The sequence below is a fragment of the Oratosquilla oratoria genome, chromosome 4, assembly GCF_046742065.1.
Source record: "Oratosquilla oratoria isolate Oo_2021 chromosome 4, ASM4674206v1, whole genome shotgun sequence".
In the NCBI taxonomy this organism is placed as follows: Eukaryota; Metazoa; Arthropoda; class Malacostraca; order Stomatopoda; family Squillidae; genus Oratosquilla; species Oratosquilla oratoria.
Genome location: NC_134780.1, coordinates 4,278,703 through 4,296,400, shown reverse-complemented (window position 1 = coordinate 4,296,400; position 17,698 = coordinate 4,278,703). Strand labels below are relative to the sequence as shown.

The 17,698-nt window shown below is 41.8% G+C and overlaps 1 protein-coding gene across 9 annotated transcripts in view; it reads left to right on the top strand.

Annotated features, from left to right (window-relative positions):
- The window catches only part of bur (GMP synthase burgundy), a 78,639-nt gene that overhangs the window by 50,848 nt on the left and 10,093 nt on the right, over positions 1-17,698 (top strand). For all 9 annotated transcript variants that reach the window (XM_076183440.1, XM_076183443.1, XM_076183441.1 and 6 more), the window contains 5 exons: positions 7,700-7,794; positions 9,302-9,419; positions 10,926-11,079; positions 11,216-11,359; positions 16,744-16,909. In XM_076183440.1, coding sequence (XP_076039555.1) covers positions 7,700-7,794; positions 9,302-9,419; positions 10,926-11,079; positions 11,216-11,359; positions 16,744-16,909 — 677 coding nt within the window. The remainder of the gene's footprint in view (positions 1-7,699; positions 7,795-9,301; positions 9,420-10,925; positions 11,080-11,215; positions 11,360-16,743; positions 16,910-17,698) is intronic.

Genomic DNA, 17,698 nt, shown 5'->3' with positions numbered 1-17,698 from the left:
TTGATGTTCATGACAGTGCACCAGATTGCACTATTTGACGCAAAAAAAAAATGCAAAGGCACCCTTGTGCGAGGGGGGGATACACCCCCACACCCCCATTTGGTTGCATCACATCTTCACAACTTGACTCGCATGCCTCTCTAATGAAGGTTTTAACATCTTGTTTCCATTTTGCAGGATTTATTTTTGTGGTGCACCCTTTACTTTGTGCATTGGGTGGAGGATGAGTGCATGCCTTGACTGGCTGTCCCCCTTTAGGAAGAAAGAGTTTTTTTTGGCATATAGATAGTTTGATAGTCTCCATACTAGATTTTATCAGGAAAGTAGCAAGTGACCATTGTGGCTTTAAATATTTTTCATTGTCAAATTGACATACATTGGCACACATTGTTACAAATTGAATGTGTGAGAATAGGCACTTGCCTTTGGCTGGACTACCTCCCATATAAGGGGGAAGAATCCCTTGGTATACAGATACATACATATACCAAGGGATTTTTCCCCTTACAAGGGAGGTAGCCAAAAGACAAAGTCAAAGAAACCATTCCCACCTATTCCATCCCCTACATACTCCACTCCTATCTACCCTCTTCCCTCCCTCTTATCTTGGCACCTCCTGGATGGCAGGTCATCTCTGCATCTTGTCCACTGCCCTGGGTCAGAAGTAGTGTCGCAAGACACAGCACATCCACAGCAAGGCTGCTTTATTAATATGGCGACCCCCTCTCCTTCCCCTCTTGCAGAAAAAGAGAAGACGGGGAGAAATCCTTCGAGCTGCATCAAATTATTTCTCATACATAATCCCTCACCCTCCATCCCCCACCCACTCTCCCTTATGCATCACAACATCCGTCCCCTCTTGCAGAAAAAGAGAAGATGGGGGAGAAATTCCTTCAAGCTGCATCAAATTATTTCTCATAATCCCTCACCCCCCATCCCCCACCCACTCTCCCTTATGCATCACAGCATCATCCATACACGACCATTCTCAATTCACCCCCTATCTTCTGTCCTCTCCCATCCTTCCTTTAGACATTCCCCTCTTACCCAATACCCCTTTTACCCCATCCATCCATCTCATCCTAGGTCGCCCCCTCATGTTCACTCCTTGCACCACCTGCCTTCCACACCTCTTTTACTAGTCTTCATTCATTCTTTTACATGTTTCCAAACTATCCCAATACTTTTTCATCAACCCTATCTCCCAGCTCCCTTTCCACCCCCATTCTGCTCCTCGCCTCCTCATTTCACACTCTATCTAGCCTAGTAACCCCTATCGTACTTTTCGGGCATTTCATCTCGCATTCAATCTCCTCTCTTATGTTCCATGTTTCTACCCCGTACAGTGCTGTTGGCACAATCACTCCTTCATACAATCTCCTCTTGGCATTCATTCCCAAATGTCTATTTATCATTACACTTTTTAATCCACCAAGGCATTTACTCGCTTCTGTCAATCTAAATTCTACCTCCACCCCCACTCCTCCCTTTCCCACCACTTTCGCACCCAAGTGTCTAAAACTATCCACTTCCTCCAGTCTCTCTCCCTTAATGCTCACTTTCAGTTTGCTACCACTCTTTCCCCTTGTACATCTCATCACCTTACTTTTACCCAAATTTATCTTCAACTTCCATCTTATGCACACCTTCCCAAACTCTGTCACTAACTTCCTTCCCTCCTGTGATCCAGCTACAAGCACAGTATCATCAGCAAACAACAACTGGCTTATTTCCCACTTTACTCCATTTTCTTTAACCATCTCCAATCCCTGACCCACTACCCTTGCATTAACCTCTCGCATCACCCCATCCATGTATAAATTGAACAGCCAGGGTGACATGACACATCCCTGATGAAGTCCCACCTTTATCTCAAACCACTCACTCTCTCCATTTCTAATTCTAACACAAGATCTACTGCTCTCATAAAAACTCTTGACTGCTCTTAACAGCTTTCCTCCTATCCCATATATCTGCAAAACCTCCCACAGTGTCTTCTTGTCTACCCTGTCTTAAGCCTTTTCCAAATCTATAAAAGCCCCAAAAACATCCTTACCTTTTCCTATAGCTTTCTCACATGTGTCTTACCACAATAATCTGATCTACACAACCTCTACCTATCCTAATCCCACTGTTCCTCACCAATTACTCCCTCTGTTCCTCTCCTAATCCTCTCAAACAAGACCCTACCATAAGCCTTTCCAACTACACTTCAACAAACTGATCCCTCTGAAACTACTACACTCACACTTGTCACCTTTTCCCTTGAAAAGTGAAACTATACAGGCACTCCTCCAGTCCTATGGCACTCTACCCTCTCTTAAACAAACATTGAATAACCTCACCAGCCAGTCCACCATCACTGTACCTCATTTTTCCAGACATTCTGCATGGCATCCATCCAATCTGCTCTCATCATCTTAACAGCTGCCTTCCCTTCATCTTTCTTTATTTCTCCTCCATTTTCCTCACTCATCACTCTCATTTTCTTTGTGCTTCTCTCTGCAACTACCTTTCCCTCCCTATCCTCCTTCACATTCAGCAACTTCCTTTTGTTTCATGGTGTAAATGGTCTGTAGGTGATGTATTTGTGCAGCCTGTAATTGTTTTTAGGGCTTTGTTTTGTACAACACCCTTCAAATCATACAAAACAAAGCCCTAAAAACAATTACAGGCTGCACAAATACATCACCTACAGACCATTTACACCATGAAACAAAAGTCCTCAAAGTCAAGGACCACCTCGACATGAGAGGCACACAAACACTTGCTGCAGCCACCACAAACACATCACACCCGCTACACTACATAGCAGAACACCCACACACACCAAGAAACATTAAAACTACACCCATAGACCTTTATTACACACAGATACTCTCTTCTCTTCCTCCACAACCACCAAATACCAGCCTCCGGAAACATATTCATAATCATATCACTCACCGCTCCATTAACACACTGAAAGACAACACACTGCTGCATGCCAGACCCCCTGATATCCACCCTTCTGAATCCTCTCTCCCACGTAAGGACAGAGTCCACTTGGCCAGACTGCGATGCGGTCACCACCCAGCACTTCTAAGCTACCAGAAGAGGCTGGACGACCGTGTTGTGAACAGCTGCCCAGGATGTAACACTTCACCCCATACCATACAACACATAATGGAAGACTGCATTATACACAATCATGCATGCAAACAACACAACATACACTCTATAAAGGATTTGTGGGAAAACCCAGTTTCGGCTGTGGCCTTCCTTGGGGAGACGGGACTGCTCGGACAGACAGTCTAGGGAACGACAACAACTCCCTAAAATAATCTGCCCACCTTCCTCTCACTGCCTTCTCTTCCATCATCATCTCTCTATCTGCACTTTTTCCCTTTTGTTCTCTATTTGATTCGCCTCATCTTAATTTTCTTCCAAATTTTTTTTTTTTATTATCTTTAAAATTTTCTGATATTACTCTTACTCTATTTCACATCTGCTCTCCTCTTTGCCTCCTGTATGTTATGCTTTACTTCTCTTCTCTTTACTTTGTACCTCTCATATGATTCCCTCGTCCCTAATTTGTAACCAACTTATGAGGGAGTCATAAGGTGTGCAAAGATGGTGTGTGGAATGAGGAGGGCGGGAGGAAATAGAAGGAAGGAAGGGTAGTGAGTGGTGGGATGAGGAAGCAAAGAAGGGTGTAGAAGAAAAGAAACAGGCATTCATAGATTGTCTACAAATTAGGATGAGGGAATCATATGAGAGGTACAAAGTAAAGAGAAGGGAAGTTAAGCATAAGATAAAGGAAGCAAAGAGGAGAGCAGACATGAAATGGGGTAAGAGTATGACAGAAAATTTTGAAAGTAATAAAAAGATGTTTTGGAAAGAAATTAAAAGAGGAAGAGGAGGCTAATCAAGTAGAGAAGAAAAAGTAAAATGTGCAGATGGAGAGATGATAATGAAAGAGAAGGCAGTGAGGAAGGTGGGCAGAGTATTTTAGGGAGTTGCTAAATGTGAAGGAGGATAGGGAGGGAAAGGTAGTTGCAGTGCTAAGAAAATGAGTGATGAGTGAGGAAAATGGAGGAGAAATAAAGATGAAGTGAAGGCAGCTGTTAAGATAATCAGAGCAGGTAAGGCCCCTGGAATGGATGGATGCCATGCAGAATGTCTGAAGAAAGGAGGTACAGTTATGGTGGACTGGCTGGTGAGGTTATTTAATGTTTGTTTAAGAGAGGGTAGAGTGCCTGTATAGTTCCACTTTACAAAGGAAAGGGGGACAAGTGTGAGTGTAGTAGTTTCAGAGGGATCAGCTTGTTGAGTGTAGTTGGGAAGGCTTATGGGAGGGTCTTGATTGAGAGGATTAGGAGAGGAACAGAGGGAGTAATTGGTGAAGAACAGTGTGGTTTTAGGACAAGTAGGGGTTGTGTAGATCAGAGTTTTGCATTAAGACAGATATGTGAGAAAGTTTTAGGAAAAGGTAAGGATGTTTTTGGGGCTTTTATGGATTTGGAAAAGGCTTAAGACGGTAGACAGGAAAGCACTGTGGGAGGTACTACAGATATATGGGATAGGAGGAAAGCTGTCGAGCAATCAAGAGTTTTTATGAGAGTAGTAGAGCTTGTGTTAGAATTAGAAATGGAGAAAGTGAATGGTTTGAGGTAAAGGTGGGACTTTGTCAGGAATGTGTTATGTTGCCCTGGCTGTTCAATCTATACATGGATGAGGTGGTGTGAGAGGTGAATGCAAGGGTAGTGGGTCAGGGGTTGGAGATGGTTAAAGAAAATGGAGAAAAGTGGGAAATAAGCCAGTTGTTGTTTGCTGACAACACTGCACTTGTAGCAGGATCAGAGGAGGGATTGAGGAAGTTAGTGACAGAGTTTGAGGTGTGTGAAAGAAGGAAGCTGAAGATAAATGTGGGCAAAAATAAGGTGATGAGATGTACAAGGGGAGAGAGTGACAGCAGGCTGGAAGTGAGCATTAAGGGTGAGAGACTGGAGAAAGTGGATAGTTTTAGATACTTGGGTGCGAATGTGGCAGGAAAGGGAGGAGTGGGGGTGGAGGTAGAATGTAGATTGAGAGAAGCGAGTAAATGCCTTGGTGGATTAAAAAGTGTAATGAGAAATAGACATCTGGGAATGGATGCTAAGAGGAGGTTATATGAAGGAGTGATTGTGCCAACAGCACTGTACGGGGCAGAAACATGGAACATAAGAGAGGAAGAGAGAAGGAGTTTGAATGTGTTTGAGATGAAATGTCTGAGAAGTATGATAGGGGTTACTTGGCTAGATAGAGTGAGAAATGAGATGAGGAGGAGAACAGGGGTGGAAAGGAAGCTGGGAGAGAGGGTTGATGCAAGAGTATTAGGATGGTTTGGACACATGGAAAGAATGATTGAAGAAAGGCTAGTAAAAGAGGTGTGGAAGGAGTGAATATGAGGGGGGTCCAAGGATGAGATGGATGGATGGAGTGAAAGGGGCATTACAAAAGAGAGGAATGTCTGTTGAGGAAGGATGGGAGAGGACAGAAGATAGGGGTGAATGAAGAAGGGTTGTGTATGAATGATGCTGAGATGCATGAGGGAGAGTGGGTGGGGGATGGGGGGTGAGGAAGTATATATGAGTAAAAATTTGATGCAGCCCGAAGGAATTTCTCCCCATCTTCTCCTTTTGTGCATGGGGGGACGGAGAGGGGGGTTGCCAAATTTATGAAGCTGCCTTGCTGTGGATGTGCTGTGTCTTGCGACACTGCTTCTGACCTAGGGGAGTGGACAGGATGCAGGGATGGCCCATCATCCAGGAGGTGCCAAGATAAGAGAGAGAGAGGAGGGTGGAGGGGAGTGGAATAGGTGGGAGTGGTTTCTATGCCTTTCTTTTTGGCTACCCCCCATGTAAGGGGGAAAAAGCCTTTGATATATGTATGTATGTACTCAGTATTTCTTATTTCTTTAAGAATAATGAGATGGTATCTTTGTCTGATTCTACCTTGATCTTTTTTGTTATCTTTCTATTTATCATGAGATCTGGGTTTGAAGCTATGGAGAAGTGCTTTGTGGAATGTGTTCCAGATGTATGAGATAGTGTAAACTCTGATAATAGACCTTGTGTATGGGAAAGGAATCAAGAGAGTGAGTGATTTGATATGGAGCTGGGGTTGCACAAGGATTGTGTTAATGTCATTATGGTTGGTGTTGCTGCTGCTCCCTGGACTGTCTGGTCGAACAGTCCAGTCTCCCTGAGGAATGCCTCAACTGGAACAGGGTGTTCCTTCAAAGCTCTTATAGAGTATGTGTTGTGTTGTTGTTGTCGTTCCCTAGACTGTGTGTCCGAGCAGTCCCGTCTCTCCAAGGAATGCTACAGCCGAAACTGGGTTTTCCCACAAATCCTTTATAGAGTGTATGTTGTGTTGTTTGCGTGCATGATTGTGTATAATGCAGTCTTCCATTATGTATTGTATGGTATGGGGTGAAGTGTTACATCCTGGGCAGCTGTTCACAATGCGGTCATCCAGCCTCTTCTGGTAGCTTAGAAGTGCTGGGTGGTGGCCGCACCGCAGTCTGGCCAGGTGGACTCTGTCCTTTCGTGGGAGAGAGGATTCAGAAGGATGGATATCAGGGGGTCTGGCATGCAGCAGTGTGTTGTCTTACAGTGTGTTAACCCCTTCCATACGGTGCCGCCTATGTAGGCGTCATGAGGAGCAAGTGGATTCGCGACACTGCCATATCGGCGTCTTGATTATATTCATTGTAGTCACCCCTGCATTTTTACATTCTCCCTAATATGCACTGAATCCCATTCTCTATGGTTTTCAAAATCCACGGGTGAAAGAGAGAACGATCGATATAAGCGGTGACTATATTTTATGATGCGAGTATTATTACGACACGTCGTACGGCTGGCATTGGCTGCTGCCCGCGAGATTTAAGTCCGGAGTGAAGTGGTTAATGGAGCGGTGAGTGATATGATTATGAATATGTATCCGGAGGCTGGTATTTGGTGGTTGTGGAGGAAGAGAAGAGAGTATTTGTGCGTAATAAAGGTCTTTGGGTGTTGTTTTAATGTTTCTTGGTGTGTGTGGGTGTTCTGCTATGTAGTGTAGCGGGTGTGATGTGTTTGTGGTGGCTGCGGCAAGTGTTTGTGTGCCTCTCATGTCGAGGTGGTCCTGTGTTGTGTTGTTGGCATGCATGATTGTGTGCAGTGCAGTCCTCTATAGTGTGTTGTATAGGGTGTATTTACCTAGTTGTAATATACGGGAGGGGAGCTATGCTCGTGGTGACCCATCTTTGTATCTCTCCGCATCAAGTTTTATCTTAAAATCTTGTATAGTGTTCGCACATACTGTTTTGTTGTCTAATTTGTTTCATGTATTAATCGCTCTGTGTGGGGAAACTGTTCCTTTTCAAGTTTTTTCTATAATGTATCTTTTTTCAGTTTTTTTCCGTGCCCTCTCATTTTACCGTTGTCCCACACTAACAGGTCGTTCCTGTCTAAAACTTCCATTCCTTTCATTATTCTGTAGATAGTCAGCAAATCTCCTGTGGGGTGAAGGATTGTAGTTGTGAAAGTGAAAAGTGGTAAATGAGCAAGGTTTTGTCTTTGGATGACACCGCTTGTAGCCGAGTCAAAGGATGGACATCTGGAACAATTAGTGGTGGTGATTTTTTAAGTATAACAGCAATATTTTATTTTAATTTTTCTTTGGTCGACAGAGCAATCATCATCTCAGGAGGGCCAAACTCCGTTTTTGCTGAAGATGCACCAAGATATGATTCAGATATTTTTAAAATAAATATACCAGTCTTAGGTAAGTTAAGAATTATTTGTGACTTCACCATTGCTACAATGTAATAATGAAATATAGTAAAATTTATTCCTTATTATAAATATAGTTATTTAGAACACAAAATCAAAGAGCTATTTCTCCCATATAAAGATGGTGGCTAAGCCAAAGCATATACATACACCCACACATCCATCCCACACCCATCCAGAAACCTGTTCATAACCCCAACCTTTGTAGCATCTCATGGATGAAATGTCATCCATGCCCTGGCTTCACTTACTTCTTACTTCTGCTTCCAGGTAGGCTTTCAGCCTGTCAGTCGGGCCAGCACACTTCTCCAGATTGTCCTCTCAAAGCTTCCTTCTTCCCTCAAATCCTCTATTTTTCCTAATCCATTTGCCTCTAGGATTTCTTCAACTCCATCTTTCCACCTTTTCTTCGGTCTACCTCTAGATCTGCTACCTTCTGGTCTCCAGCTCCATCTTTTCTTTGCTCAGGTCAAAGGCAATGTAACAAGATACAGCAGTTCCATAGCAGAGCTCAACAGCTTGATCTGGCTTCTCCCTGCCACTTCATTAAATGGATGTTGTCATTCCCTAGAATGTCTGGCCCAGCAGTCCCATCTCCCAGCAGGAATGGGGTTTTCCCACAAATTCTTTATGGAATTTATATTGTGTTGTTGGCACATACACTCTATTATATAGTGACAGCCTCCCACTCCCCCTTCATCTACTATAGAGATTTACAGAGCAGACAAGAAGAACCTTGTTTTGTGCCATATCATTGTCTCTCCCAATTACTCTCCATTCTCTCTCCATCTTTTGCACTCCTGTCCTTACTTGACAGGTGATACTCTTGCATCCAGTATCCTGTTCATTCCTGCTGTTCACCTTATTTGTGGTCTTCCCCTCAAGTTCACTCCATCCACTTTTGCTTTCGACACTTTTTCTTGTTCTTTCTACACTCATTCTTTCCATATGTCCAAACCATCTCGCCATTCTTTAATCAGTCTCCCAGTTCCTTCCCATCTTATTCTGTTCTGCACCTTGTTATTTATCCTTTGTCATAAATCCCCACCATACTTCTTAAACTTCATTTCAAACACCTTTAGGTTTTTCCTCCTTCAAATTCCTGGTCTCCACTCTATAGAATGCCATGGATGTAATCACTTCCTCATACAGTCATCTTTGTGTTTATCTCCAGATATTTATTTCTCATGACACTTGATTTTCCCGTGACATTTTCTTGCTTCCTTTATTCTGTAATTTGCTTCCCTTCATACCTCCATCCTACACTCCCACAGACTGCTCCCACAAGAACTGATACATTCATATTGATACCCTTTTCCTTTGTGTAATTATTTGATCTAAGTAAGCAAGAGTGTTCTTAGCATCTGTTTTATAGTTATGCTGGGTTATTATTGTTGGATCATCAGCCACATGCTCCAACCCTGGATTAGTCCTTTGAACACTTCATACTTTTATAAACATTAACATATTTTTTCTTTTCTTTTTTATTATTCCAACAGGAATATGTTATGGAATGCAGTTACTTAATAAAGAGTTTGGTGGTACAGTTATCAGAAAAGCAGCGAGAGAAGATGGGCAGTATACTGTTGAAGTGGATAATAATTCACATATATTTAAGTATGTTAGTGCTCTTTTTCTTTTATGCATATACTGTATATTATGTTTTTATGTGTTATTGGGGAGGTTAAAACCTAAATGTAGTGTGGAATGGTGTATGTAGTACCGCACAAAAGAACAGTCACTTACTAACACATTTCCTCAGAGGGTTGGTGGATCTAGCTTGTTTTATGTAAGACACCCTAGACAACAAATTGTTGATCACTGTGGGGAAAGTTCTGGTGGCGTACAAATATACAATTTTGTCCCTCGTGCTAACTCTGCAGTAATATGAGAGGTGATTGAGAAATTCGTGGCTTAAGGTACAAAAATTTATTACATGATAAATTGATATATTTATTTTTTAACATAATCCCCTTTCAAGTTTACACGTTTACTCTAGTGGTCATAGAGTTTACGAATCCTCTCTTCATAGAAGCCTGAGTCTTGGTCCTCCAGATACACTTCTACGGCATTAACGACATCATTATCCGTGGTGAAATGTTGACCACAAAGCTCTTTATTCATCTTGGGAAATAGTAGTGTAAAGAGGCCAAATCAGGTGAATAGGGCGGATGATCACCTAGCTGGAAGCCGCAGTCATGTATGGCAGCAAGAGCCATGATAGATTTGTGTGCTGGCACATTGTCCTGATAGAAAATCACCCCTAATGACAGCTTCATATGTTTTAGTCTATTTTTGTATTATTTTTTATATTTGGAATTAATTTTGAGGCTCGCCATTGTACTTTTTCCAATCTGTCAATGCCTTTAATGAGATTCAATGACCATACAGAAACAGCATATCCCAAATGTGGTTGAACTACGATTTATATAGCTTTTTATTGAGAAATGGACTTTTGAAGTCAAAAGGTCGCACAATCAGTCCTAGAATCTTGTTTGCTTTCTCAGAGGCTGAAACACACTGCTTAGACAATTTGAGACTGTTACTGATACTAGAACACTAACACTTTATCCTATACATATAACTGTATAATGCTATATGTATATAATTACAAAAACACAACACAAGAAGTAAAACACTTAACAAGAGGTATTCACTAGCTGGTGTCTCTGCAGCAAACAAGTTCACTACCTGAGGTCTCTGAGTAGACTGAATTCACGAGCTTAAGCCTCTCATGAATTTCCTTTCGAGTTAAGCCCTTGATGTGGAGGTAATTAATGACTGCCCTATGACCAATTTTGTCCATTTTCTCTACAATACCTCACTGTCCCAAATCAGTTATTTGTAAAAAATAAAAAAAAATAAAAAAAATTTAAGTTAAAGGCTTGAAAATTCTTGTATTGGCTTATAAAATATTTTGTGTGAAAAAAGTCTGTATCTCGTGTCCTACCATAGGCCATGAATTTTTCTATCACCCCTTGTACCTTAGAGAAGCCAATGACTATTTTAAGATTTCTTGTTTTGCTACCAGCACGTCAGTGCACATTATAATGTCAACTTGTTTTCCCCAAAGCTAAATTTGTTTGTTCTTTATTTTACTTCCATGTATGATTTATGTTGCAGGTATTTGAATACAAAACAACAGGTTTTAATGACTCACGGTGATAGTATAGACAAAGTTGGCGATAATTTGAAGGTTACAGGTACCTCTGGGAATATCATTGCTGCAATAGCAAATGATAAACATAGACTTTATGGTGTACAATTTCATCCAGAGGTTTGTATGCTATTTTTGTTTGTATTGAGACAAATTATTACATATGACAGATTCTTTTGAAATGCATGAAATGATTGAAGTGTAATTCAGTTTCATTAGTTTGCTTTTGTTTTAGATTTTCCTTGTTTCTTTTCAGGTTGATTTAACGGAAAACGGAATGACGATGATGCGGAATTTTCTTTATGAAATTTGTGGTTTAACTGGAAGTTTTACATTAGAAAATAGAGAACATCAATGTATTACATCAATAAGGGGAGCTGTAGGAGCTAATAAAGTTTTGGTTAGTATCCAGATTCTTTATGTATAAGAATAGAGATAGCTGATCAAAGGATGATGAGATGATTTGGTCATGTGGGAAGAATGAGTGAAGAAAGACTAGTATATACATATACCAAAGGATTTTTCCCCACCTACGAAGGAGGTAGCCAAAAAACAAAGGCATAAAAACACTCCCACCCATTCCATCCCCACACACACCACTCATATCCACCCCCCTCCATCCCTCTTTTCTTGGCTCTTCCTGAATGACTGGTCAACCTTCCATCTCGCCCACTGCTTTGGGTCAGAAGCAGTGTCACAAGACACAGCACATCCACAGCAAGACCACTTCATTAAATCAGCAACCCCTCTCCACCCCCTCATGCAGAAATGAAGACGGGGAGAAATCCCTTTGGGCGGTGCCAATTTATTTTTAATAAATACTCCCTCACCCCCATCCCCCACCCACTCCACCTCATGCATCACAGCATCATCCATACACAACCATTCTCCATTCACCCCTATTTTCTGTCCTCTCTCGTCCTTCCTCTTTTCCAATGCCCCTTTTACCCCATCCATCCATCTCATCCTTGGTCGCCCCCTCATGTTCACTCCTTCCACCTCTGCCTCCCACACCTCTTTTACTAATCTTTCTTTACCCATTCTTTCCATGTGTCCAAACCATCCCAATACTCTTTCATCAACCCTATCTCCCAACTCCCTTTCCACCCCCATTCTCCTCACCTCGTTTCTCACTCTGTTCAGCCTAGTAACCCCTATCATACTTCTCAGGCACCTCATCTCAAACACTTTCAAACTCCTTCTCTCTTATGTTTCATGTTTCTGCCCCAGTTAGTGCTGTTGGCACAATCACTCCTTCATTCAATCTCCACTTAGCATCCATTCCCAAATGTCTATTTCTCATTACAATTTTAATCCCCCAAAATATTTACTTGCTTCTCTCAATCTACATTCTATCTCCACTTCTTCCTTTCCTGTCACATTCTCACCTAAGTATCTAAAACCATCTACTTCCTCCAGTCTCTCTCCCTTAATACTCACTTCCAGTCTGCTACCATTTTCTCCCCTTGCACATCTGATCACTTTACTTTTACCCACATTTATCTTGAACCTCCTCCTTTCACACACACACCCAAACTGTCACTAACTTCCTCAATCCCTCCTCTGATCCTGCTACAAGTGCAGTGTCATCAGCAAATAACAACTGGCTTATCTCCCACTTTTCTCCATTTTCTTTAACCATCTCCAATCCCTGACCCACTACCCTTGCATTTACCTCTTGCACCACCCCATTCATGTATAAATTGAACAGCCAGGGTGACATAACACATCCCTGATGAAGTCCCATCTTTACCTCAAACCACTCACTCTCTCCATTTCTAATTCTAACACAAGCTGTACTACTCTCGTAAAAACTCTTGACTGGTCTTAACAGCTTTCCTCTTATCCCATATATCTGTAATACCTCCCACAGTGCCTTCCTGTCTACCCTGTCATAAGCCTTTTCCAAAACCATAAAAGACCTTTCCCTAAAGCCTTTTCACAAAATACTGATCCACAGAACCCCTACCTGTCCTTAACCCACATTATTCCTCACCAATTACTCCCTCTGTTCTCCTAATCCTCTCACTCAAAACCCTCTCATAAGCCTTCCCAACTACAGTTAAACTAATCCCTCTGAAACTGCTACACTCGCACTTGTCCCCTTTTCCCTTGTAAAGTGGAACTATACAGACTATTGGCTGCATGTTATTGTGGCAAAGTAGCATGCAGCTGATACTTTAGGATCTATATGGGGGGCCCCCTATTAAACAGAGCCACATATCATTTTGTCTGTGATAGAGGAAGTCTCGGTTCATAGAGAAATTATGGCACTTTTATTATACTGCGACTGTCCCTCCATTATTCTGTACCCCCACCCATTTTTACTCTCCTGTACCATTTCTCTAAGTATTAATTTCCTTTTTTCACCTAACCCTGTGGTGGGGGAAAAGAATGCTGCCACTTGAGTCGTACGAGACGACAAAAAATGGGACGGAGATAGGATTAGGAATCCTGCTACCTGTAGCCCAAAATGGATATTCCTAGAATAAAGTAAAGGTATAAGATGGTCTAGGTTTCCAACCTGTACCCTAAGGTTTGGGTCTTTTAATGTGTATGAATATGGTACAAATGAGAATAAAAGGGAAGAGATAGGTAGCATGTTTGTGAGAAGAAATGTAGATGTGTTGGCATTGAGTGAAACTAAGTTGAAAGGGAGGAGTGATTTTGGGAGTGTAATTGGGAGGTTCTCAGGAGTGAAGAGAGGGTGAGGGAGAGAAGGGGTGGCTATACTAGTAAGTGAAGAGATAGGTAGGCATGTAGTGGAGGGGAAGGAGGTTTCTTCAAGGTTAATGTGGATGAAGGTGAAGCTGGGAAGGGAGATATAGGTTTTTGTAAGAGCATATGGGCCTGGTAGTGAGAAGAGTGTAGAGGAAAAGGAGGTTTTTTGGATGGATTTAAATGAGTGCATAGAGGGATTAGGGAGAAATGTCAGTGTAGTTGTATTGGGAGACCTTAATGCTAGGGTAAGAAATGAACCAATAGACGGAGTGATTGGGAAGTATGGAGTTCCAGAAAAAAATTGTAGTGGAGAGTTGATGGAGATGTCTCAAAACAGAGTTGATGATAGCAAATACAGTTTTTCAGAAGAAAGTCAAGGGAGAGGGTGGTGGAAGGGTGGTAGATAGAGCATTAATGGACTATATAGTGGTAACCAGGAGTATAGTAGGAAGAGTTAAGGATGTACATGTTCTAAGGGGAGAGAGTGGGGGAATATCAGTGTTTTTGTGGAAGGTAAGTTGAGAGTGGAGGATAGGTGTAGAAAGAGGAAAAGAACAGAAGGTAGGGAGGTATTGAAAGTGAACTGCTTAAATGAGGAAGAAAAGGAGAAGTATAAGAAGCTGAGAGAGGAGTTGGAAGGAGTGAAGGATAGAGTAGAACTAGGAGTGGAGGAGAAATGGGGATGGTTCAAGGAGTTAGTCATAAGGAGTGCTAAGATGGTGTGTGGAACAAGGAGGACATAGAAGGAAGGGTAGTGAGTGGTGGGATGAGGAAACAAAGAAGGGTGTAGAAGAGAAGAAAAAGGCTTTCATAGATTGGTTACAACTTAGGATGAGGGAGTCATATGAGAGGTACAAAGTAAAGCATAAGATAAAGGAGAGCAGATGTGAAATGGGGAAAGAGTATGACAGAAAACTTTGAAAATGATAATCTGTTTTGGAAAGAAATTAGGATAGGAAGAGGAGGCAAATCAAGTAGAGAAGAAAAGGTAAAAGGTGCAGATGGAGAGACGATAATGGGAGAGAAGGCAGTAAGAGGAAGGTGGACAGAGTATTATAGGGAGTTGCTAAATGTGAAGGAGGCTGGGTTGGATGGATGCCATGCAGAATGTGTGAAAAAAGAAGGTACAGTGATGGTGGACTGGCTGGTGAGGTTATTTAATGTTTGTTTAAGAGAGGGTAGAGTGCCGGAGGACTGGATGAGTGCCTGTATAGTTCCACTTTACAAGGGAAAATGGGACAAGTGTGAGTGTAGTAGTTTCAGAGGGATCAGCTTGTTAAGTGTACTTGGGAAGGCTTATGGGAGGGTCTTGATTGAAAGTATTAGGAGAGGAACAGAGGGAGTAATTGGCGAGGAAGAGTGTGAGTTTAGGACAGGTAAGGGTTGTGTAGATCAGATTTTTGTGGTAAGAGATATGTGAGAAAGCTTTAGGAAAAGGTGGGGATGTATTTTGGGCTTTTATGGATCTGGAAAAGGCTTATGACAAGGTAGACATAAACCCCACTCCCATCCCTTTCATCCCTTAGAAATAATATAATAGATTAATCAAAATAAATAGATGAAATAGAAAATAACTAGTGGACAAACATAACATTATTGCATTGGTGTTTATCCAATTGATTCTTAAAACTTCAAACTCCACTATAGGGTGTTTATTCTATTTATCAACTTAATTATGAGGTAAGTGAAAATTGGGTTTAGACTGCATCCCATTGTGACAGTGTAGACAGACTTGAGTATTTCTGTAATACAACATGAAAAATCTGCAGTTTAATGTATTATTGATGGAAGGGGGTTGGCAAGTAATCGGATTTTTCATGGAAAATAAGACCCTTTCAGAATAGGCTGAATAGGTTGCAGAAATATTCATAAACTTGTTTGCGGACAACACTGCGCTTGTGGCAGGATCGGAGGAGGGATTGAGGAAGTTGGTGACAGAGTTTGGGAGAGTGTGTGATAGAAGAAAGCTGAAGATAAATGTAGGTAAAAGTAAGGTGATGAGATGTACAAGGGGTGAAAGTGGCAGCAGACTGGAAGTGAGCATTAAGGGAGAGCGACTGGAGGAAGTGGATAGTTTTAGATATTTGGGTGCAAAGGTGGAGGTAGAATGTAGATTGAGAGAAGGGAGTAAATGCCTTGGTGGATTAAAGAGTGTAATGAGGAATAGACATTTGGGAATGGATGCTAAGAGGAGACTGTATGAAGGAGTGATTGTGCCAACATCACTGTATGGGGCAGAAACATGGAACATAAGAGAGGTAGAGAGAAGGAGTTTGAATGTGTTTGAGATGAGGTGTCTGAGAAGTATGATGGGGGTTATTAGGCTAGATAGAGTGAGAAATGAGGTGAGGAGGAGAACAGGGGTGGAAAGGGATTTAGGAGATAGGGTTGATGAAAGAGTATTAGGATGGTTTGGACACATGGAAAGAATGAGTGAAGAAAGACTAGTAAAAGAGGTATGGAAGGCAGATGTGGAAGGAGTGAACATGAGGGGATGTCCTAGGATAAGGTGGATGGATGGGGTGAAGGGGGCTTTGGGGAAGAGGGGAATGTCTGTTGAGGAAGGATGGGAGAGGAAAGAAGACAGGGGTGAATGGAGAATGGTTGTATATGGATGATGTTGTGAGTCATGAGGTGAAATGGGTGGGGGGGGGATGGTGGGTGAGGTAGTATGTGTGAGCAAAATTTGACGCAGCCCGAAGGGATTTCTCCCCGTCTTCTCCTTTTATGCATGGGGGGATGGAGAGGGGGGTCGCCGATTTAATGAAGTGGCCTTGCTGTGGATGTGCTGTGTCTTGCAACACTGCTTCTGACCCAGGGCAGTGGACAAGGTGCAGGGATGACCCGTCATCCAGGAGGTACTAAGGTAGGGAGGGTGGAGGTGAGTGGAGTGTATTTCAGGGATGGAATGGGTGGGAATGATTTTATACCTTTTTCTTTTTGGCTACCTCCCTTGTAAGGGGGAAAAAGCCTTGGTATATATATGTATGTCTTCAATAGAAAGAAAATAGGTTTTGATTTTTTATTTTATTTTATTTTATCTTTTTATGTTTTTATTTTCAGATGTTGGTTAGTGGTGGTGTAGATTCGACAGTATGTGCTGCACTATTACATAAAGCGTTGTCAGAAGACCAGGTCATTGCTGTTCACATTGACAACGGTTTCATGAGAAAGAATGAATCACTTCAAGTGGAGCAATCCCTCAGGAAATTAGGGTTGAAACTTAGAGGTAATTGAGAGTTGTCTTGTTTATTGAAATTTTATGTTAGATCAATCAATCCATTGCCCCCTTGTCTCATGCAGAACCATGGCCTCCAGAAAAACAGTAATAGACTCTGGGCAGAACTATAAATCACTTGGGGAAGAAATATTTTGTTGTTATATAGAGATTGTGTGAGGTATATGTTGTATATACACCAAATGCCCTTTTGCCAAATGAAAGCACAAACCCACTTCGTACACATTTAAATCTATCCATTGCCCCACCCATCTCAGCACCTCATTAATAAAAAGGCCTCCCTGTTGCCCTCTACACTGTTCCAATCAAAGGCAAAGCAGTGAGGCATTACCTCAATACACACAGATATGTATGTATGTAAAAAAAAATACAGAGAAAAGGATGAAACACTGCCAAAGCTGGAAGCACAAACAATTGGAAAAAATAAACAGCAACATAATACACTAGCATCTATATCAACCTGCTTCACACAACAAATCTATACAAAAACATGTACACACTTGAATCACAAATCAAGCACACAAAAACCAACCCCAAAACCTGATGCTCCACTTAACATCCCCAGACATGAGCTTAGCAGAGGAATCCCTCCCATAGCAAACAAAACCCTCATGATAAAGACTGCATTCAGAATTTGATCCAGCTTTGAAATGGTACTGCATATGCATACATACACTAACAGTTTTTTCCCCCTTACAAGGGAGGTAGCCAAAGTCAAAGGCATAAATTCATTCCCACCCTTTCCATCCCTACATACTCCCATTCACCACCCCTCCTAAC